This window comes from Limulus polyphemus, unplaced genomic scaffold (assembly GCF_000517525.1).
Source record: "Limulus polyphemus unplaced genomic scaffold, Limulus_polyphemus-2.1.2 Scaffold303, whole genome shotgun sequence".
In the NCBI taxonomy this organism is placed as follows: domain Eukaryota; kingdom Metazoa; phylum Arthropoda; class Merostomata; order Xiphosura; family Limulidae; genus Limulus; species Limulus polyphemus.
The window spans coordinates 260,580-285,231 of NW_013665913.1; the positions used below are offsets into that span (position 1 = coordinate 260,580).

At 32.0% G+C, this 24,652-nt stretch overlaps 1 protein-coding gene across 1 annotated transcript in view; it reads right to left on the minus strand.

Moving 5' to 3' along the window:
- Positions 1-3,284: 3,284 nt before the first annotated feature.
- LOC106457206 (myosin-VIIa) overlaps positions 3,285-24,652 on the minus strand; it is a 135,781-nt gene continuing 114,413 nt past the window's right edge. Inside the window, exons 38-47 of the mRNA XM_013916600.2 lie at positions 16,453-16,558; positions 14,213-14,327; positions 13,517-13,603; positions 12,681-12,787; positions 11,343-11,461; positions 10,616-10,682; positions 9,485-9,601; positions 7,401-7,484; positions 4,619-4,738; positions 3,285-3,863 (exon numbers count right to left, since the gene is read on the minus strand). Coding sequence (XP_013772054.1) covers positions 3,774-3,863; positions 4,619-4,738; positions 7,401-7,484; positions 9,485-9,601; positions 10,616-10,682; positions 11,343-11,461; positions 12,681-12,787; positions 13,517-13,603; positions 14,213-14,327; positions 16,453-16,558 — 1,012 coding nt within the window. The 3' untranslated portion in view covers positions 3,285-3,773. The remainder of the gene's footprint in view (positions 3,864-4,618; positions 4,739-7,400; positions 7,485-9,484; positions 9,602-10,615; positions 10,683-11,342; positions 11,462-12,680; positions 12,788-13,516; positions 13,604-14,212; positions 14,328-16,452; positions 16,559-24,652) is intronic.

Genomic DNA, 24,652 nt, shown 5'->3' on the forward strand with positions numbered 1-24,652 from the left:
AACCAAGGCACATTGTTGAGAAATTCTTCAAGATCTGTTTTTGTCATCTTATGCCTTTTAATGAAGATGGGAACATTGACAGGGAAATAGATTTGAACGAAGAAGTTTTGTAAAGAGCATGAACTGTAGTGTGATGTAAAATTACTCATGCTAGAAATTTTCATAAAAGTGACTCGGTAACCCGTGGCCCGATGAAGTTTTGTGAAGAGAGCGAACAGTAGTGTAAATGATTTTTTGACTGAGAAAATAAACAAACAAACAATCTCAGAGTTTTAGTAGTATATAGATAGATTCTTCAAGATCTTGTTTTTTGTCATCTTATGCCTTTTAATGAAGATAGGAACATTGACAGGGAAATAATATAATAGCCAATGCTCTGCAAGAGGTTTTTGTTTATAAAATTTTGTTGTTGTTCTTGACTTGATTTTTATTTTATTACCTCATCTTCATAGTTACTATTTCAAATAGTCAATAATATTGTAGGTCCATTTTATTATTGTTCTTTCTAGCACCATTATAACACATTTTCATCTCATCATTTAATTTCTATTGTGCATATATTGTTGTATAGAAGATATTTTAAAGCGATTCATCATGTGGTAAACGAAGTTTTATAATAATGGAATGTACGAAAAGTGACCTGAAAATGGCGCTAACTCGGTACACCATGGCCCGATTTTAACGAAACTTGTTTTAATCTGTTTCTATTCTCATTTCATTACAAATATGGCACTGCGCTGTTTTAGTTGTATTTAATTACAAACAAGCACACACACACAAACAATCTCAGAGTTTTAGTAGTATATAGATAGATATAGATACATGAGCGTAGATTGACAGGTTGAAAGCAGAGGACTGGCCACAAAGCTGACTAGGAAAATCCATGGTAATTAACTACCTTTCTCCAAGGTAATTACTTTAAATTTTGAACCTTTGTCCTGTTCAACTGGTCCAGAATCCAGAAGGTCCAATGCATTAATTTAATTTAATTTGCAAAATCATAATAACAAACACACAGATTATACTACAACTATTGACTACAACTTGTAAAGAAAATTTATTTTGTTATTAAAAAAAAAATAATATATATATATATCAAGAGAGAGAAAGTAAAATAAATTTACTAATTAAAAGAAAAGAAAAAAGTCCACAATTTGTGCTCTCCTTTAGAGCTGAAATCTTGCACTATCTCTATGTCACTGTTGACAAGCTTACTTATATAGCAGCAAAACTCTTCTGAGCGGCTCCAGTAATATTCTCATTTGAATATTCTTATTCTGGAAGGTTAAACTTATTGAATGTTTACTTCACAAAATGAGATTACATGATCAAATCTATTTGTCAAACTTGCAACATATAATAGCAAATGTTAATCAGCAAATATTTACTCAATAAAACAATATTTAAAAATTTGTAATACGCAGCTGTTTACAAAATAGTAATATAAAATGCTGATGCTCAATAAAATATGAATTTTAATTTGTATGAGCAAAAAGTAGAAAAATTTTGGTAATTACGTTATCATTGAAACTTTTTTTTTATTCAAAAGACATCATACATAGGCAGTAGTTCTCTAATACGACATATACCACATGGTCCTACTAAAAATGAACTGCACATTTTGTCACACACAAACACAAATGGATATGGGAAATATCCCACAACTCTGGAAAAATTAAAAATCTAAAACCATTTGACATGGTAAATAAGAATGGCATATTATTCCTCCATACTTAAAACAAATCATTATTTTATACATTATTTCACTTTTTTCTTTTAGTAAAAAGTAGAATATTTCATGTTTCAATCTAACATAAAATACAGCTTGATTTTTCTTTATGATAAACATCATTTATTTCATATCATGGTATACATGGAGCAGCACTATGGAATGTTCATTCAAAACTACAAATAAACCTGCCACCACTGCAAGTATGTATACATATATTTTACACGACCATTTGAGCATGTTAAAACATTACGAGATTCAAAACATATAAAAATCAAGAAAACCTACTTAATTAATCTATAGACCAATGTCTTGTTTTAATGAAATATTTTTATAAAACTTTTATTTCCAGGTTAATTTTTGTACACAATGAACTGCTGTTCGATTATACAAAATTGGTATTTATATTGAAAACAATTAATGTATTTCTCAAATACTTTAATACAGAAATAAAAATTAAATGATATTAAATAATGATTATTGAAAAACATAAAGTAAACATTTATACAGATCTAAAAAGGAAAAGGATACACACCCAATAAGAAGAAAGGGAAGAACACAAGAGTAATGTTTAGTGTTTTTAATGATCATTTTGGATTTAGCCGAATTATTTTTACTGTAAACGAAATTAAAACATTGTTAGTTTAAAACCTGTATTTTAAACTTCAATAACAAATTATAAAATAGTTGTTTATCCAAAACTTACATGAAAAAATATTATTTCAGAAAGATTAGAAACATTAGAAATTATAGAATAATAGAATTGAGATAAGGAAGAACCAAGTTTATAAGGCTTAAGTAGAAACTCGTTTATAAAAGATAAGAATGATAAAGAAAACAAAACAAAATTTATATCAAAACAGGTGTAGCTAAAATACCTGTATGTGTACAACAGATAAATCTGTGACAGGAAGTTGGAAAAATGTTTATAAGTTCATCTACAAATGAACAATTTTATTAACTGTACTATAACATTCAACCAAAGCATTTCACAATCTTAGTGGTTCAGATTGTTAGAATACCATACAAATGATTTATTCTGGCAAGTATGTTATTAAATATAGTGACCTATACATTCTTATCAATCATAAAATAATTGTCTGGTATAAGACACTTGTATCATAAGGTAATTTTTTAAAACATTCTAAGATAAGATTTGGAATTTGTGAAACAATAACAGAATTAGATTTCCATGTGGTATTCTTGACACAATGTTTTGAAAAGTTTCACTAATATTTTCAACATCATTTTATCTCCATCCACAAAGTCACTTTCACTTACTAGCTGTACAAAAGACTGAGACTACATATAACAGCACTTTTTTTATAGCGTAGAATGGCATGAAACATCAAAGCTCATCAGTAACAGTATATATTAAATATACAAAAAAGAAATAAATGTTTAGTAAGAAATCTGAAGATTTCCAACAGATTTGATTTATAATTAAAAATTACCCCTTAATTAAGCTATTTAGCTACCTATAGTGAAATATTACTAAAATTGATACTTTTATGTATTTATTTCCACAACTGGACATTTGTTTCATTTTTTTAATCAACAAAAAAATTAAATTGTCCTTTTTTTTTTTAACTAAACGTGTTTACAGAACAATATAAATACAATAAAATAGTTTCCCTATTCATAAATGCAGAAACAGCAGGTACCAGCTGCTATGCAAAGATATGATTAGTTTAATATTAACACAATACAAAATAAGTTGGATTATTGCCCTCTAATGAAAATGGAAATTTAACTCAAGAAAGGTGTAACGAAAATTGTTACTTTTTACAAAACAATAAAAATTAACATAAGAGATTACTTTAAGCCCTGAAAAGCTTTTAATATTCTGACCAACAAATCAATAATGATTAAAGTAAATATAAAATATTAGAGATTCAGTCCAGAAAAATAAGACATTCAATTCTGAACGACATCACTTAGGCATCATGTACACAAACAAGTGCAATTTTAGTCCTTTTCAGACATTTCTTTTTTTGGCCAGTAAACTGGATAATCGATTCTAAGTAAGAAGCTGTCTATAACTTCACTGTTTTATCCGAATTGTTCTTTGTTTGTTCATATTACTCAACATCAAACTAATATATGATGTTAACAAGTCATCCATCTTGTATCCCTGAAAAATACAAATTTAATTTTGATTAGTTTTCCTTTCAAATTTATACTAATATTAAACTGATATAACAAAGAAAAATCCCATAATGGAGTATGGACTGAAAGAAATTCATACACATGAAATTTGGGAAAAATTTAGTGTTTCTTGATTGTTTCTTTTCACCAGATTTCAAAATGTGTTGTCAATATTTCAAACACTATGATTTAACAAATATTTTAAGAATTACTGGTTATCGTGTATCATATATAATAAGCTGACATCTGGTAGTCATTAAAGTTTCAATATTTTACTCACTTTCTTTCTTATATTTTGTAATTATTTGTTTGTCATTAAGTACAAAGCTACACAACTGGCTATCTGTGTTGTGCTCACCATGTATATCAAAACCCAGTGTTTAGCATTATAAGCCTACAAACTTACTGCTGAGCCACTGTGGGTTTATTTTGTAATTAATACAATATGTTAGGTCTGCTAAGCACCACCACTGCTACAAATATACAAAAAACAACAACAAATAAAACATTCCTTTTCTCACATCTGAATAATCCTAAAGAGAATTTTCTATACAAATTCCAGACAATGGTGTTTGTCAAAAAGAAAATCCATATATAGGAAATAGATTAAAGAAATTTTAAAAATGCTGTTTATTTATCCTATAAATAAATCTTCAAGACCATAAGCTGACAAAACACTTTATAGACATACTTTATATATATATATATATATATATATTTTAATTAGGTAATTGAGATTACCAGAGGAGTTTCACACAAGAGTTTGTTCCCTCGCACCAAGTTTCCAATGGTCATATGAAAGTAGGTGTTCCCACTGCTCCAATTTGAAATGCGAGTAAATGGATGGGTGACTAGGATGTCCTAGAGAAGATAAAAAACAATGTGGTGTCATTAAACTCAGAAAAAATATCAAACAAAGCAGTTACAATCATAAAATTTACTGTTGCTGGCTTAATTTATAATTCGGTGTTAAAAAAAACAATATTTTATTATCTCATTAAGGGCAACAACATTCTTATTTTTTGGCAAGATATAACAAATAAAATTATTTTAAATTATATATAAATAGAAAATTATAACTGCGTGCATGTGACACATGAGTTGATTCGTATATCTAGTGTATAATGAGGATAAAATTAGTAATAAACAGAACTTAGAAATAAATAACAGTTAATAACTACTGAATTTCGCCCCCTCTAATTCCTTTACAAATATAAAGAGCTCAAATGTGTCAATAAATAAAAGTTATGAAATAAAGAAATAAAAACAAACAGATTTTCTGATAGTTAGAAACAAACTGCAAAGCATTACAAAAAATATTTCTGAAGTTCATCAATAACCAAAAACACCTGAAAATAATAAATATAAGTTGGGCCATGTCATTTTTTATAGAGTTGCTTAGTTATGTTTCTTGAAACATAATACCAGACAAATATAAGAAATTCCTTAATCTTTATAGATAATCTTCTTAAACAATATAAAAGAATGTTATAATTATCAAAAAATCCTAGAATGCAATTTTTGTTTCGTTAGCTTGAAACTTGAAAATGATTATGGATGTTGATATAATCAAAACTAGAAAGACAAACTATTATGAATGCTTTTCCACATTTTTCGTCAAAATTTTCATGTGACCATGAATGGGACAGTAGTATAACTAAGGAGGCAGGATGATACTGCAGCATTCAGGATTACTTTTTCATTTTACGTGTCTGAGTGAGACAGTGAGAGAGAAGCGGGAGAAAAAGGATACATTAACTGCTCCTTCTTGGAAGGTTATTTCTTTTTAGTAATAATAAAAAAGGTAAAAGAAGAGAAAACCACATACACATCGAAGAAGCATTCATAAGGTTCTAAAGCCTTGTCTTGTTATATATAGGTTAGGCACAAAATAAATTTGAGTATAAATGTATAAGTGGTGGGAGAACCATACAAGCTACAGCTTTGCAGTTTGAACAGGTGTATAAAAACATGTGAAACATATATTCTTGAAGAATCAGTCATCACATGACCCTTTTGATGGACAAATTGAAAGTTATTAGAGAACAACTAGTACAGATAAGTTTTAACCCTCAAAGTTAGGACATCTTTACAAATTCTGGGTGATGATGCTTCAGTTGACAAAGCATGACATTTATTAGTAATATGAGCATAATATTGAATTACAAATACTACATATGTTACTTTTCCAAATCACATAGTTGTTATTTGCAAAATTCTAAAATTTCTTTAAGTTCTAATATTGGAATATACTAAATCCAACTTAGATCATGCAGAAAATTTCAGCCTGATATATTAGTTTCTGTAGCTTGACTGGTCAAGGAATTTATCTACTGTTTCATGAAATAGTTGTATTGTGTCGTTCTTGACCTTGTGTTTGGGAGACACACTGGACTATCATAAGGAACAGAGATTTTTCTACATTTCAGTTCCTGTTCTCTAATTGGTTGCTACAAAGAGAATGTGTATTGCAAATGTAGTTTTGGTAGTCTCAGATAGAGATTCATTTAAACTTTTGAAGAAGGCAGTTGGAACTCTTTGGAAAACCAGTCTCTTGTATTACCTTATTTCACTGCTGATATTGGAATTTTATTCTACCCTTATTTTAATTTTAAGTTTATTCAGTTTTATTTCACTTTAATTTCATCTTCTCAAATTGGAAGAGATGTAATACATTTGTAAATGGAGCACGAAAGAGAGTCCCTTGTTGTGTTCATCAAACTTGTTTATTTCTTCTCATTTGCTTTTGCATTGAATGAAAGACCTAACTGGCAATGGTATATAATATTTTACACTGTTTGTACTGAAAATATCTATAGCATGAGTAAAGAATAACATGACTCAATTCGTCAATGATATTATGACATAAAAACACAGACACATTAATAATATTACAGTCATGTCCCAAGTTATTTCACACAGTCAGTTATTACATGATCTCTCTCTCTCTCTTGTGGCCAGGACAACTTACCACAGACAAGATTTTAACTGTCAAAGTAAGATCATTCTATATTCATGTGTGAACAGCACCTTCTCACTCTATGTGCAAATATTCCTGTGATTATTAGATTACATTTAAAGTTTCATTCATATTTTACTATCCTTCTCATGAAAATCCATTAAAATAAAGTGTACCATTGCACAGATGTATTTTTATAGACCTAAATTACCCTCATATGAATAAGCTAAGATGACTAGAAACAAAACTGTTCCTTCAAAAATATTCCCATACTACTTCTAAGAAAACATGTCAAAAACAAATATCCTGAAAGATAAGTTTGATTTTCTGTAATTCATAAACATGATAAAAACTGGAACTCCATCAAAATAAAATGATTATGGTGCTTAATAACGAGGTGAAACTGTCCTTACAAGTTTCAGGCATATGCTTTTACTGAAAGTATGCTGCCACATTATCAATACACAATTAAGCTGGTAAATAAAAATATTTAAAAAACAAGTTTATAAATAATATTTTGAAAAAAAAAAAAAATTCTCACTTGAACAAGTGTTAAATACTTACCTTGGAATCTGGATCAATTAAAGTGACTCCATGTTTATTAATAGCAATAAGCAATTGGTCTGGAAAACTGGGGTCAGTTGTTTGCTATGTAATAAAAGAAAAATTCCCACTTATTTCATCTATAATAATAAAAGAACCTGTCTGTGTATGTGTGTGTGACCGCCATAGCTCCAAGAAGAAAGAACCTGAAGACCTGAAACTTTGCATCCATACTAAGAAGATTCTGAGGATGTGCACCTGGTATTATTTTGTAGAAATGACTCCAAAAAATTGGTAAAAAAAGTTGCCAAAATTGGCCAAAAATTTGGACATATTTTACCAAAAATGAACAAAATTCAACAGAGCCAGTCAAAGGCAACATGAAGGGAAACAAACCCATAAGGACTTCTCAGGACCCATGGAAGAGATCCTTAAGATACAAGAAAAGGTTTAAATAAATAAAAAAACTTTGGGAAATGACATCAAACAAAACAGTTCAAGAATTTTGGTGCATGAAATGACAATAGAGCTGAATATTTTTAATTTTCCTCAAATTTGTACGATCTGAGAATGATAAGCCTCAGATCGTACACAAACACTCGAAAAATAGTCTAATTTACCAAATTTGAATATGTAATTTTTCATTCTATTTATTTAAATTAGGAAAATGGCACCAGCAATGGTGCCGGCTGCAAGGTCAGCTAGGCTAAAAAACTAGAAAATAAAGTTGCAATTATTTTCCATCTGTATTAGTGGACAAGAGAAAATAAGAAAAAATAAGAATGTAAAAGTTAAAATTAATATTACTGCTTTCAAAACTTTGATTTAAATTAAGTTTGGAAAAAAGCTGCAAACAAAACTTGAAAAATACTGATGATTCTGCAATAAGAGTTCAGATGTAAATATAAAAACAAAGTGTAAAAACAAAATAAAAATATTTAAAATAGATTCAAAATACACAGACAAAGTTGATCAATAAAATATTAATATAACAGTCTGAGTGAAGCATGGTAATTTGGCTAGCTTCTTAATAATTTGAGGTTCTCATGAATAAATATATGTAGATACACTTTTCCTTAGTTATTTGTTTTAAGTGAAAAAACTGAACAATATGTTGTTGGTCAACAATATTCAATAGAATACAATAAAATAAACTGTAATTATACATTGAAAATGTTTGTGTTTTCTTTCTTCCAAGATACTTCCTGCTTATCTTACAGATGTATATATCTTTTTAATTTAGTTAATAATCACTTTAGCCATTTTACGAAAATCAGTTGTAAATATTTTGAGGATTAAAACACTATACAAAACAATATAACACAAAACCATGTGCCATTATTTGTGAATCTTCCAATAAAGAAGGACAAGTCTTTGTACATTCTAAAATCTTACAGATATGTTATCACTGATTTTTTGCACTGTAGATCAGTTTGTACAAAAACCAAGCAGTGAAAGTGTACTCAAATTTGTAATATCAAGACAAAAATTCAATTGTAAGATGTATAAATGATTAACTAAAAACTCACAGACTGAAAGACTTTTTTAAATGTAAATAAGAATAATGAAAAATTTCCGTTAGTTAAAAAATGTTCAATATATTAAAATAAACTTTATTTTTATAATTCCAAATTAACATTTTTTCTACATGTCAATTCCTTAACTATTATTTCATAATCATACATTGAATACAAATGATTTGAGACAGAACTTGGATGTAAGACAGAGCAACTTTTACTTTAGTTTATGCATTTATTGTTATTTTAATTTATTAGCAAAACGTATTCAGTACTCACTCACACTTTTGACATTGATTTGATAATTTATATACTAAAAACAAAATAAAAACAGCATTTGACTATAAAACTACTGTACACCACAAAAATAAAAGACTGGAAAAAATAATTTAACCTACACAATTTAAGCACAAAGCTTTGCTGTGTTCTATTTAACTACTTATTACACAAACAGAAAAATAACTTTATATATGTGCTAAGCATAATGAAAGATACATATACATTTAATTTTTAAACCACACAAAACAATATTGTTCTAATAAAGTTCAACGTTTAAATCATACTCGGAGTTATGGCACAATGTCCTACCTTTACTTCAAAGAAGGCAGAACCAAATGTAGGCCACTTGTATATTATTTTCAAAAAGTTAATTTTGGCTTCTTCTGGCTTCATTCCTGAGTCTTGGTTGTATGCAGCAACAATTGCCTGAAAAGACATTTGTGCACTCACAGTAGTCAAACTAAGCCATATGACCATTAAACCTTCAATGTAGCTGTGTGACAGTTTTAAATATCATATCTCCTTTACAGAAACATTTATTAAAGGAAATTCTAGAAAAATATGAATAATGGAATATGATGAACAAATATGTATATTAATAAACACTGTACCTTAATTCATAATGTGCCTCATTCCAGAAAATAGAATATAAGCAGATTAACAACTGCAATTTGTAACTGCATATAAGCCATTCATACATTTTCCAAAACTGAAGTTTCTGAGTGAGAAATGCTTAAAAAAGCAGTTCATGTTAACATGTTAGCATAAATCTTCAGTTAAAAAACTTGTTTATTATACAATAGAGTTGTATAAATACATTATTGCATAAAACAAACTTGCATTTATATCAAGGCAAACTTTAAGTAAATATTACATATTTTAGGTGAATTTTGAGAGTATTTGCTAATGTTAAATCTTGAACTGTCTAGTTTTTTAGTCTTTTGATAATAAGCTTCCTCACTTTGAAATCCTGTTCACACCACTGACTGAATTAGTGAAAGATGTGTTTTAATAAAATACTCTTAGAAATATTTCCTGTGACTGATGGAACAGAAGTTAGTTGCAATCAAAGGGAACTTTAAAGATAGCTGTCATCGAATTATTTAGAAAAGTTTAATAAAGGAAAGTATGAAAGTCAAAGTTTACAAATTAGTGATAATTTTTAGATACTGAAGAAACAGCAGCATTATTTTTAAATTCATTGAGTTGTAACGAGTACAGCAGCTATAATAATATAAAAATTGTAAGACATACAGTAACTACTTTAATATTATATGCAAGATATACAGAGAAAAGTGTAAAAATACAAAAATGAGAGTAAATGCAAGTGTGAATATATGTTTAAGTGCCAAGTAGCATTGTATCATCACATCTGTAGGCAATAAATTAATAAAATAAAAAGCATTTAAACAGAAATATGTATAATAATCTCAAACTTACCCTTTTCCAATCATTGAGAGACTGTTTTTTGATCAGATCTGCAGGAACTAACTCTCTGAGCATAGTTCTATAATAGTAAAGAAACTAATGAAATGTCAAACAACATTTTCTTTTATTACATAAACATTCCAAGTTACAATTATCTTTAATGTTCAAAGTAAACTATGTGGGTAAGGCTTTCAACTAGATGCTAATTCATGATTTATTTTCTACATTAGCAATGAAAACTTGAGGTAAAAGATAAAAAAAGGTTTTGTATGATTATGTAAAAATATATCTATGGTTCAGTAACTAGGATTGTACAAAAAACATTGCAATGTGAATTAAGTTCATAAGTATTGGTATAAAATAATCAGTTCATGAAAAAATCTATGTAGTTTTAAAATAAAGAATAACTAAATGCTCCAAATTCCTTTACAGAGTCTAGAATAGGAAAAAAAAAACAATCATGTTAAGTATTATTTTCAGAAATGATGACAGCAGAAATGAAGTTTCAAGTTTTATATAAAAACTTATTACAATTCTACCAATAAAATGTTCTACAATGCCAGTGTTCAAACTGAAAAAAATAATCAAGAGCTGAAATGTTCATTTTAATTCTATATTTTTCTTTTATTTCTTCAGTTTATCAAAGTTATACCACCACTTAGCATATGTGTTGTATAAAAGCCATTAAATATGTTAATTCATTAAAAATTCTGACTCGAGTAATATATATACAACTTACGGAATAGCAGGCAGTTCTTTTTTACTGTCTCCAAATCTGACTCTATAGATAAGAGCAGCAAGGCGTGATGCCTCCTCTAGGGTACACTTGTGGTATCCACGAAGAAGCTTGGGAAGTTCCTGTTAAGTATAAATACAGAGTATCGCATATATACATACACAAACTAATAAACAAGAGAGTGCCACCTAGCAGAAGCTGGTAAATTGTAGATTCCTTTTAAGTAAAGAGAGGTGGATGTACAAGGAATCACAACTGAAATAATTAACCTGTAAAATCTAAAAACACATACATGCATAACAGTTAGAGAGAATGCTTTCTATTAATAAAACATATAAAAATTAGACTATGTTATATAATATTGAAATTAATAAATTCAAACAAACTTTTTATATACAGTCAGAAAAATACACACACTTATATAGATGACAAAATATTTAACTCTTACACGTTTGGCAATAATTACCACTTTGGTCATCTATATCTTGTAGCAAAACAAACAAAATCTTAATGTACTGATATAGAAAAATTTAACCTAACGTCCATCAATTAAAAATTAACTTATTTGTGATCAATAACTTCAGAGTTCTTTGGCACCAGAATGACAACTCTTTGAAAAGGTAGTTTATAGCAATTTCTAGACTGGTTATTCCTCTTGGACAATCACAGGTTTGAGTATTTTCTCAAAGGACTGAAAGAACTTGCATTTCAAAATTGAATGGAAACAATAATACTTTTTGGTAACATAGTTTGTTTTTTAAAAAAAAAAAAAGATAAAACTACATAAGCTAAAATTACTAAATATGTTACCTATTTTTAGACTTACAAAGTTGAAACAAGTATTTTTTGGAAAATGATATCAATCACCAAGAAAAAATCTAGGAGATAAGCATGATTACAGATCAACTGGTAACTGAAGTTAAGTCTCAGGTTATGCTCGGGCAACATTTTGAATAATTTTGGCTTGATTAATTCAACAATTATACTGTTTGAAATATTTGTTTTCTACATTATTTCAAGTAAAACATTTTACTGTAAAGTATGCAGCCATTGAATTAGTGGCTGTTGATTGTAGCCAAAAAGTCATGACATAATATTTTGGATACTTGTATAAAATTCATGATAATGAAAGTGTGCATGTAACTTCAAAGACATAAGTGATAAAAACAAAAGAAGTGAATGGTAACAGCATTTGGTTAAATGAATTTCCTGTCCAAGATGAATAATTGCATATAGGTGGTAATAACACATTAATTATAAATACAGATTACCAATAAACCACATCCTATAGTTCTTGGTTTTAGTTTTTCAAATATTACAGTATTGTAAGTGAAACTTTACCTGGTGGTAATGGAAAATTATATCAGCATTCCGGTCTTTTCCAGGCACAGTGTTGGTCCACAACTTCTTCATGAAGAAAACTTGGTAAGTGAACTGTGGCATGGCTCCTTTATAAACAAATTATATAAAAAAATAATTAAGTTGTGTTAAAGATATTTTTCAGAATATCAGTTAATATTTAATTCTTAAACTATGTTTACATAATTTTCTAATCTTGTGAAATTGAAAGTAATAAGGATTTTAGAAATACTGCTCCACCTCATTATCCAGAAATACAGCTTAGAAGTTCTTTGTTCTGCCACATCGTGCCATCTTACAATTTTTTTTAACAACTGTGTATTTGTTTTCCTTTTTAATTTTATAAAAAATATGAAATTTTTTTCAAACACTACATAGCAGTTTTTAAACTCAAAATATGTAGGATATTTATGTTGTTTTCTTTAAATCTTTATAAATGTATGTTACAACTTCACATTACTAACTTTCATTTTATTGATTATGTGCTAAAAAAAAGGTTATACTGAATTGTTTTTAGTGATATATTATTAAAATAAAATTAAGTCAAATTCAAAAACCCAGGTAACAAATTTCAAGTAAAGATAGAAAAGTGGAAGTTTCAGAAATAGTAAATGATTGTTGTATTCATAAAAAAATAAAAAATTACCCTCTCTTGTAGGTTGAACAAAAGTAATCCTGAATTTTTTTTTGATATACATTACAATAAAACTAAAGAAAATTCATAAACTCAAATAAATTTCAAGTAAAGTTAAAAAGCAGAAGTTTCAGAAATGGTAAGCAATAATTTTGTTCATAAAAAACAAAACAAAATAAATTACCATCTTTAGTAGGTCGAGCCTTTCGGATCCAGTCTGTCAGGTGTCGTACAAAATCGAAGAAGAAATCCCCTTCTGGCACACTAATAACTGTGGAGACAGTACCAGTCAAGTTTCTAATGGCAGCTACAGCTTCAAGAAGAAGAGTGTGGTTGGCAGTGTGTCAATGTGACACAAAGATGAACAGAGGGTGGGAAAGGAAAAGACAGTCCTATAGGAAAGAAAGTGTTAATCTAAACAGGAGGAAAGCAGTGGACTAGACCTATGTTTCCCTTTAGTAAGGATTGTGAAGGTTACTTAAATACCCTAGAGGGATGAGCATTCCAATCCTACAGGTATTGTTTACAGAAGTACAAGTGTTAGTGCTATGAAAGCAGAAATGTGAGATTGAGGTAACATAACCTCAGCAAGAATACAAATTAGCAATAACTATCAAATTCATTAAATAAGAAATATCATAAAATAACTAAAACAAAAACTTTTAAACCAACTTTTATAAAGTTAATGAAGATAAATGTAAAACAACAAACAACTTCCCAATCATTGAATAAAAATAAAATTATGAGGAAACAAAATTTAAACATTGCGTTATGAACATTAGACTCATTTTAATATGTATTAAGTTTTATGGATGGAATGAATAAAGAAAAATATATACATACATATGCATATGATGTATGTTGGTTTAAGAAAACAAACCTTTATCAGCTATTTTTACAAACAAACTAAAGCCTTCAGCTGAGTAAAGATTGAGTCGTTGAGCTATGTTATGGCAAAAGTCTTTGGCTCTTGTGCTTGAATCAACTTCAAACGCCTAAAAAGTATATATAATTGTGTAAGAATACAGTGAAAATTTTGGAAATAAATTTAAAATGTTAAAATATATTAAAGCTATTATTTAGTAACTAAAATGTTAATTTGATAGAAATCATGTGAAACATAAATTTAAATGAAACTTACTGGATATGGCATAAAGATTTATTGGTTTCATCTCATTGTACCCCTTTCTTTTTTATATCACAACTGTTCCATTAAACAATTATATAAAGATAAAAATATGAGGTAATACGGATTCAAAGGTCATTAACTCACAAAATATCAGTAACCCTTTTGTTTGGCTTCTTTCTGTAGTACTTATTCAAATGTATATTTCAATATTTATATCATCTGTTAACCAAGGCTACTTTAAATTTTGTTCCTAATTCTACAAACCCAGTATCCATGGGAAATAACAATAAAATTAATTAGTGATTACGTTACTAAGATAGATACTTCTTTCACATTTTTTCTTATACAGTGTTCTATGTTTTAAACATATGTACTAATTACAGAATTGAGGAAAAAGAAGGCAATTGTACATTTCACAAATACATCATTTATTCACAACCATGGTTTCGCTAGTAAAGGCCTCATCAGGTACAGTGAATAAATGATGTATTTGTGAATGTATTTTTTCTCAATTCTGTAATTATGGAGTTTCATCAAGTACTGACAATTTCAAGTATCAATTATATATGTATTAAGGCTGGCTTATTCACACATACATGTTTTTTTTGTGTAGCTATATATCCAAACTATGCTTACAAGCTACGATACTGATCCTCCGTAGCATTTTTTAATATCTCTGAAAAAAATATAGCTTCTTAAGCAATTGGGTTGGTAATTTTTCGAAGAAATGAAAACAGAGATTGAGTGGGATATAATTCAGACCCTACTTATTGCACAGACGTCAACCATTCCTATTTTAGAGGAATCATTTCAAATAAAGAAAGGTAAAGGTGAAAATATCAACCACAACAATTAAAATATAACAGTAAATTGTATCCTGATCAGAAACTCTTAGCATATTTGGACACAACCATAACATGAAAATGGCAAACAAAATACGAAAAACAAAACAAAAGAAAACTACAAAAGAACAAATGTCATTTAAGTTTAATAGCAAAATAATACCCATAAGGTGAACTAAAATAACAACAAAATTTCAACCACAATAATTAAAGAATGTATATGTTCTCATATGAAACTTTTGCCAATCATGGATCTTGCAAATATTTAAGCCTGAATATACTGCTGACTGGGTGGGGATTAAATCATCCAAAATAAGTGAAAACCATGTATTTTGTAAATTTTCCTATGCAGATTTCAGCATTACTAATGGAAGGAAAATGACTGCAGAAATTAAATAATTTCTATTTTTCTGCTCAGATTCTGAATTTTTTTAGGTGGCATTTCTACAAGTTAAAGTTGGAATTTCCATTTATTGGTTTGAATTCTACTCAGCCTCAGTTTTCACTTCTTCAGAATAATTTATAAAATTTGCTTTTAACACTTACAGAACTAAATCCTTGAAATAATAAGTGTAGCTTTATTATTATACTAGGCTGTGTGTGTGTGTGTGTGCAAGTTTTGTTTGTGCATAAATGTATACTTGAAATATTATCATGGAAATGAGCTAAGTGTACTCTACAGTATTTCAGCATCATTTAAAACACAAATAAGTTCTATAATCCTGGGTAGCATGTTTGTGCTTAAATATGAACACTTAATGTTTTGCAGCTTACTACAAGTTTTGTAAATAATGTAGATGGTTAAGTATATACTGTGTTGTCATTCATATCACTGATCTTATAATTTATATTCTTTTAACTATTTCACATTCTTCTTTCACTTAAAAACAAGTATATTTCTTACTGTGATTTTTTGAAATTATTGTTATTTTCACCTAAACAAGCTCTTATCTGTACAAAAATAAAAACAAGCTTCCAGATAAAAAGATCTAGTCATCGTCAGAACTAAAGCATTTTACTTTAAAACAAATATCCAATAACCTGTTCAATAATGGTAATGATGGAATCTGACATAAAGAAAAGTTCACTTAAGAAAAACAGCAAAAAAACGAGCACTAACAGAATTAAATTTCCTTTTCATACACTCACCTCATCAGTATCATCAGGAAAATAAACCTTATGGAAGATTTGGGTGGTTTTGTGTTGTATAGCTTCTACTTCCACAAGATGGGGTGGATATCTTCTCTGTCCAATTCTTTTTTTTATGGAAAATAAACCAAAATAAATTTACTGAGTGTATTCTTTTTATTTGATTTTAAAATTTTAACATATTAAAATGAACATATGGTACTTTTCCCCTATAGAAAGGCTTCATAACAGCTTACATGCAACTTACAGGAAACTGATAACAGAATGATATTCTTTATGTAGTTATTTCTACATTCTCTCACCCCCTTGTAGTTTTAATGTTATTTATCTAAATTTACAAAAAATGGACATAAAACTCAGTTTTAAATGTTCAGGTACAGGAACATTCATTTTTGATATATTTTCCGATGAGGTGTTTGGGAAACTAAAATACTCAGTTTTCCAATAATTTTTATAGTAGGAGAACACAATATGTGTTCAAATTGTATGCCATACATTTTACAAACAAACTAAACTTTCCAGTTAGGTAAAGATTATTTGATTACATTAATGAGAAACCAAAAACGTGATTACTCAATACCAGCAAATATGTTTTGTTCTTTTAGGCTTGTGAAATAAAACACTTTTGTGTCTTTTCTTTTTCTCAACAGTGAAATTTTTGTATAGGCATTCCAAGATGGCAAAAGCTGTAAAATTAGTAATTAAATTTTCTGATGATTTACCCTACAAATTTAAATGAACTTAAAACACAAAGTAAAAGTACAATTTAATCTCATGGAAGACCTATCGTTACCATTTACTGCTAATAAATCTCCATTCCTTTGTCTTTATATATTCTTATCTTAAAGTTTGACTTCAGCTATTATGTAACTATGCCACTAACAATAAATATTATGTTTAGAATATAAAGATTAGCTGAACGTAGATAGCATCAGGTCCAACAGATCAATCTCATATTGGAAAAAGAATGTTGACTATAATTATGAATTTACTAAGTGAATTTACATTGAATGTGCTAAGCTTATAGTAATATGTATAAGTATCTTGTGAATAAAAATATCAGGTGTGTTACTAACTAAATTATCTATACTCACGATATGTCTGTGAATTGCCAATGTCAGTTTGACTCAGACTCTGACAAGTTGTAGTGCAAGGTGATGTTCATGTGAAAAATGAAATACTTTTGTCCATCATACAGTTTGCATATTGCATTTGCATAACATCTAGAACTTCCAAAACATATATCTACAGTTTTTTTCAGTATCCCTGTATATTGTATCTGATATTTTCTCTACCATGAACTGTCACTAAATTAGGAATATAGGGTAAAATGAATAGTTGATAATACTGACATCAAATACACGTTGAATAACACTGTGTAAAAGGTTGTGGGATGCACACTTTGACCCCACCTGTGCACATAGAATTAAGAAGAATGTACCATTTTTGTGGAAAATGCATGTTCAACCTAATTACTCCTAGGAGAACTGACAATGGTCAATATCAGGTTTATTCAAATTAGTACCTTATGCTGTAGGTGATCTCATGGCTTTAAGTTTTTGATGTTGTCTATTCTTTCTATTTATGCAGATTGCTTTATAATAATAAAGAAGCTGGGTTTGAAGATATTTACATTAAGTCTCAAGAAACAAACGAAGAGAAATAGAACAAGCTAGCTATATCTAAGCCTATACTTAATGATAATTCAAAGTGAACAGATTTATGCTTTGTAAATCTGTTCACTTTGAATTATCATTAAGTATAGGCTTTTTCTTGCATTATGCAGCTGAGATAAAGTTTTAAATTCATATCCATTTTGTGTTATGTCAAAAGATAAAATAATTAAGTTTAATAAAAAAGCACAAACAGAAACAAACAGGGGTAGATAAGGTTGAAGAACTGATAGGAAAGAATTAGAAACTGTTATACCAGACACTATCAATGATCAACTAGCATGAAAGACATTGACATCTTTCATATATCCACATTGTGAATGAATTCAACAGATGTAGTTTTCAGTATTTGTAAAGGAAATTCTCACATGGTATCAATAACAAATGATAAAAGCAGTTCATCAATAATGATAGAGAAAGAAGAAATGATAATGACAACATGAAAGGAACAAACACAGTATTGTAAATTTGCCAAAGAAATAAGAAAAAATAAATTGAAGGAGGAGGAGAAAGTCCCTTTAGAGAATAATGTTAAATGTGCAAAACCTTAAGAAAAAAGCAACAAGGATAAAGAAAGATGTCAAGTGTACTACCAGAAATTATAATTATATGTTTCCCACTGACCTTCATACACAATTCTTCAAACATATACATACAAGACATGTTGCTAAATAGAAAGTAAATTTTTTGTGCAATGAAGAATCAGGCTATAACTTATAGCATGAAGAGAGGCTAAGTAAATTGCTTAAATGTTCTGGTGTGTTGATTAGCAGGGTTACAATGCTCAAGAAAAACCAAGCATGGTGTACGTGATACAAGTAAAGAACAATTTTCATTATTTATTAATACTTCCCAGATGATAATTGCAATGAAGAGAATTATCATGGCTAGCTAGATAAATGTGAGATGAAAAACAATTATTAGTGTTATCTGTTTTGTATACGACAGAAATGAAGTTTCTACATAAAACACTGAAATCTTGGATCTGGAGAAGAAAATATAACTGACAAGACTGCTAGAAGAATGGAGCATTTCCTGAAAAAGCAGAAAGTATTGAAATAAAATACCTGTGTGTGTGTGTGGAAGGAATGATTTAGAGTTAAAACATCCAGAATGATATAAAAAATAGAGTTGTCATTGAGAAGCTATTCAGTACAGCAGCAGATTTCAAGACACTATTCGTATCAGTAGAAAGTAAATGCACATTGGTTTTAAAGGCAGACTAAAAGGCATACATACATAAAAATGTCCCAGAACAACTTTTTCTAAATGAGACAGGTAAAGTATTAAACAGGCAGAGAAAGACTGAATATGAGTCATAATTTTCCTATATTGAAAATGTATTTCGAATAGGTACTTTTCTTCTGCTCACAAGATTAGCTATTCTTGTTTATTGCTGCCCTCTATATGCAACATTTTTATTACGCATGACACAAGCCTTCCACATCCCCCTATTGAAATTAAATGATTGCAACGTGTCTCTCATGCAAATCATCATGCATCACCTATCCACCAACAGGAGCATAGTACACTCTTGTGACTCCCTCTATGTGCCCCCTACTGACTATCACTTCAAAAGTTTGGCAGATGACGGAAGCACCAGAAGTGAGTGGGGAGGAAGGGTGGTAAGTGTGAATGGAGGGAGTACCTATCGGAAATACATTTTAGTATAGGAAAATTATAACTTCTTATACGGTATTTCCCTCCGCTCACAAGATTAACTAGAATTCCACATTGATTAGGAGGAGGGACCAGTGTGAGGGAAGAACAGACGTACCCCCCAAAAGCATCTGAAGGATGCCCCTGTAGATGAGAGAGTCAGATCCAAAGATCTGGAGAGGGGAAACACACCACTTTTGATCCAGGTATACTCTTTTCCCAATTGAGGAATGTGTAAAAATCAGGACACAAAGTGAGAGGAGCACATCCTAGTGGGAGAGAAAGTGATCCTAACCAGAGAAAAATATAGTAATTCAATTCCACAATGAGAAAGTAGGTAAATGAGTATGTGTCCCATGGTGTAGAGAGGCTAGAGTGCGGTTAACAGTACTCAGCAAGTCAACTACATTGAAAACCTCATTGCAGGGTACCAACATCCACATGAGGGTAGGATGAGGATCATACCATCCTCACCTCAAACCCAAGAACCAGGGAATTTAGAAATACTGTGATTCCTGGGTATTACACAGGATGAGCTCTGACTATCAATCCAAGAATGTGACATCTGGTATCGAAAAGAAGTCTATCGCATGCAATCAACTCCCATGGCTGTGAAACAGGTCGGAACCATCCAAAGGACGGTAACATCCACGTAACAAGAAAGAGAACAAGGGAGAGCCTAGGATAGAACCAGAATAGTCCCACGTATCACAACTGTGACCCATCACACAGAAGAAGGAATAGAGGGAGGAAGATAGACAACCTGAAACCTGCATGAAGACTTATGTTGATTGGTTCACTCAAAATCCAAAACCAGCCCGCATGGTACCGACATCCACGAGTGTGTAGGAAGAATGCTCCCAATTGAAGAGGTGAACTGCATTTTGACATCTCTGTTGTATGTGTAATCACAAATAGGAGTATAGTACATCATCTACACCAGCAGAACACCTACTCTGAACTAAATGATTATAGCCAACTTATGTGGAATCCATCCAGCAGGGTGCCTCCTTGGTTAACCACCCCAGCAGCTTGAAAGTGATAAGGACTCCCTTACTCCACTAGAAGAAAGGAGGGTGAGAATGCGTTGGAGAACCCGGAGGAGTGTCGTCACCCGAGACAGTGCAATTTTGAAAAGCAGATCATACCAATTTATTCAATCATGGCAGGGATGGGCAACTATCCCCTTCAACTTTACCCATGAAGTTCATGGGTGGTACGGTCCAGAAAGGGCCAATTTATGAAGCAAATATCATGAGGTTAATCACCTACAAGTGATCTTGTGAAACACTCAATCACAAAGGTGAACGTATGGAGACATGGAAGGAAAGTGCTATTCAACATGGCATACAGTGCAGGTTTAGAGTTAAAGAATACTTGGCCAGGCACCACTTGCCACAGAGGGGATCCAAGTAATGAAGGTATGAAGATTGGGCCCCTGAAAGAAAATAAATGATTATTACAGACTTACCCAGTATTGGAGTAGTTGCACCGAAGATTAGAGTGTAGCTACAGGCAGAAGGAGAAAACCCAAGAAAGCCAAAACCGCGATATGATGTAAATAATGGGAGATTAATGTGTTAGGGTTAGTCCACATGCCCGATTGTAGGATTTCCTCCAGAGGTTGATGAAGATGAGAAGCGAAGGAAAAGGTGAAAAGTCAGAGTTGATGAGCAATACAAAGTACAAGGAGGAATAAGCCAACTGGATCAAATGGTGAACCCAAATGGTTAGTGTAAAAGGAGAGTGATCCCTGGACAAATAGGGTTGCCAAGGGATAAAGAGATGGGAACTATGGAAGGAAGTCGTGTGAGTAATATAAAAATGAAGAGCATGCACAGGACATAGAAGTCTATCCAGATCAGGAAGGGGGTAGAGATGAGAAATAGAGGGTAGGGAAACAGGCGAAAAAAGGATGAGTTACCCTCACTAACCGCTGAGGTTTTGTGGAGTAAGGAACGATCCAGATAAAGGAGAAGATAGGTATGGTGGTAAAGTGGGCATGTAATGTCAATGGCAAACACGTCAGACTGTTGACGCCCATCAGCCAGAAGAAGAAGGAAATATGCCTTAGGGGACAGATGAAACAAAGAACATGAGGATATAGGTTCAAATGGAGGACCATGCTAATATCCAAATCTGGAAGGGCAGGTCATCAAATCCAGAAGGAATGGATTAACATGGTAAGGATGGGTGAGAGAAAAATCCTGCAGTAACGAGAAAGGCAAATGGTATGGGGTAAAGCAGCCCGATAACCTGAAATCGAGGAGACTGAAGACCCCCAATCAAAAAGCCATGTGAGAAAATGAGTGACACCAGCAATAGTAGGGTGAGCAGCCGGAAATCCCCGAGCCTGGGCCCATGTGCAAAAAGACCTTTCACTTTCACTGATACACTTCCATGGAGGAAGGATGAGTGGATTGGGACAAATGAAAAGCTACATGACAGGAGAAACCAGATCTCCTTGCCAAGGACTGGACAAAAGCCAGGCGTGAAGACAGAGGACATGAAGTGCAGGATGTAGAACCAGTGACCAGGGTTGATGAAGGAGGTCAGGTAATAAGGGAAGTGGTACTAGAGGGAATAATTGTATGTGGAGTAAACAAGGAAAGCATGATCGAGCTGGACAGTAGGGAGCAATCAGAAGGACCCAGCATGGGGTGGCATGGATCAGGGAAACTACCAGATAAAGTAATCGAATAGGAGGATAAACATATAGGAATTTGTGTGCCCACTCTTGGATGAAAACATCTATAGCTAAAGCCCGAGGATGAGGAACCATGGACCAAAAATAGGGGTAACCAAAATAGCATTGATGTAAAGAACATTCCACAGACTGCAAAGCCACCAGAAAATAGGGGGTGAAGGGACCACTCTGTTGGGTAAAACAGATGATCCCCCTACAAGGTTGAAAGCACCCGGGACATGACATGCAACTTAACAGAAGGGTTGCACCTGGGCCCAATATAGGAGATCTAATGCACAAAAACAAAGGGATCTCAACTGGTTGCCACTTTGGTGATTGATATAAGCTACCACTGTGAAATTGTCCAAATGGATCATTACTTGACAACGTTTGGCAATGGGAAGAAAGTGATCCAAAGCCCAATGAATGGCTAGGAGCTCTAGGATGTTGATATGTAAAGATTGTTCATCTAGAGACCGACAACCTGAAGCTTCATGTTGATTGACCCATGTACCCCAGCCCTGAAGGGATGCATCCATTAACAGATGTAATTCCAGATGAGGAGGAGGAAGTGGGACACTCGCTGATGTGTGATTCTTGTCCAACCACCAAAGGAGATTGTTTACAAGGGAAGGAGGAAGGGTGATAGGAGTTATCAAGGGATCCCGAGCAGGGTTCAATTGATAATGCAGAGTCCACTGAAGGGAGTGTGTTCACAGCAGAGGGGGATTAGCAATATCATAAAAAATTACATCTCCAAAAGCAACAGAAACTCGCATACAGAAAGTGAGGAAGCAGACAGGGCATAGTGAACTGACAATTCCATAGAATGGAGTCTAAAAGAAGAAAGCTGGGCCTGACTGAGATGAGCATTGAAAAAGATTCCCAAATGTAGAAGGTATTGGGCAGGACTTCTCCAATTTGATCAACCAGCCTATCTAAAATGAACCAGAATTAGCCAGTCGTCCCTGTAAAAATGAAAACACAGCCCCAGGGCATGAAGATGAAGAACAAAAGCTTGTACCACCTGACAGAAAATGTACAGAGATGAAGCCAGCCTAAAGGGTAGGCACAAAATTGGTATACCACCCCTCGAATAACAAACCGAAGATAAGGATGAGACCATTCTGAGATGGGAATATGCAGATAGGCATTAAAGACATCCATCTTGGTCTTCCATAGAGCTGGAGAAAAAGCCAACCAAAGAATGAGGTAAGACTCCATGGTGAAATGTGGGAGATGAACAAAGCGATTGAGGCGGGGCAGATCTATGATAGGCCTCCAGTCCCCGGTATTTTTGAGAAAAACAAGGTTCTATAGCCTGTTGGGTAAGGAGGTAATTTATTACCTCTGATAGATGCTGACAAGTTACTGGATCCCGAGGAGAAGGGAAGGAAACAGGTATCTGGGACAAGAAACAGAATTCTGAATCCCTGTGATAAAACTTGAAGAACCCAAACATCCAAGATGAAAAGGTGCCACCAATGAACGAGAGTCACAACGTAAGCCCCCTCCCCTCCCCCACTAGGCCCAAACCCACCAGAATTGTTGGTGGCATATCGTGCATTGTCAAGAAAAATGGCAAGCCATGGCACCCCAGAAAGAAGGGACAGGTAAAGGAGAGGAAGGGGAAGGATGGGAAACTGAAATAGGTGCCACACTTGGCTCTGACTGAGATAAATGGGAAACAGTAGATTGTTGCTGGACAGATGCCACCCGAGGCTCCAAGGATTCCGGGACTGTAACAAAGACGAAATGCCTTAAAAACAGAGCCATACATAAATCCTGGAGATAAGGAGCAGGTAAACAGGTTCGAGATAAAACAGCATCATGACCTAAAAGGTCCCAGCAACAAAGATACTACGTTTGTAAAGCCAGAGCCAAAGATAATAAATGAGCCAACGTGGAGGTAAGGAGGGAGAGGGTGTCCCCAGAAAACCCCTCAGGACTTCTGTGAAGAGCCTCAGACAGGAGATGGATCATGGAAAGGTACCACAAAAGGGTCATGAGGGTATGATGGAGGTGGGAAAATTGGGCACAGGTGAGACTAATGGGAGATTCAAGGCCCACCCCCAAACGGACAAAACTGAACCCTAACAGCTGTTGGTCGAGACATGGACAGTCTTCCCTATGAAATGTGAGGGCCGACTGATCCGAAGACCATGGAGAGGAGAGGCATACT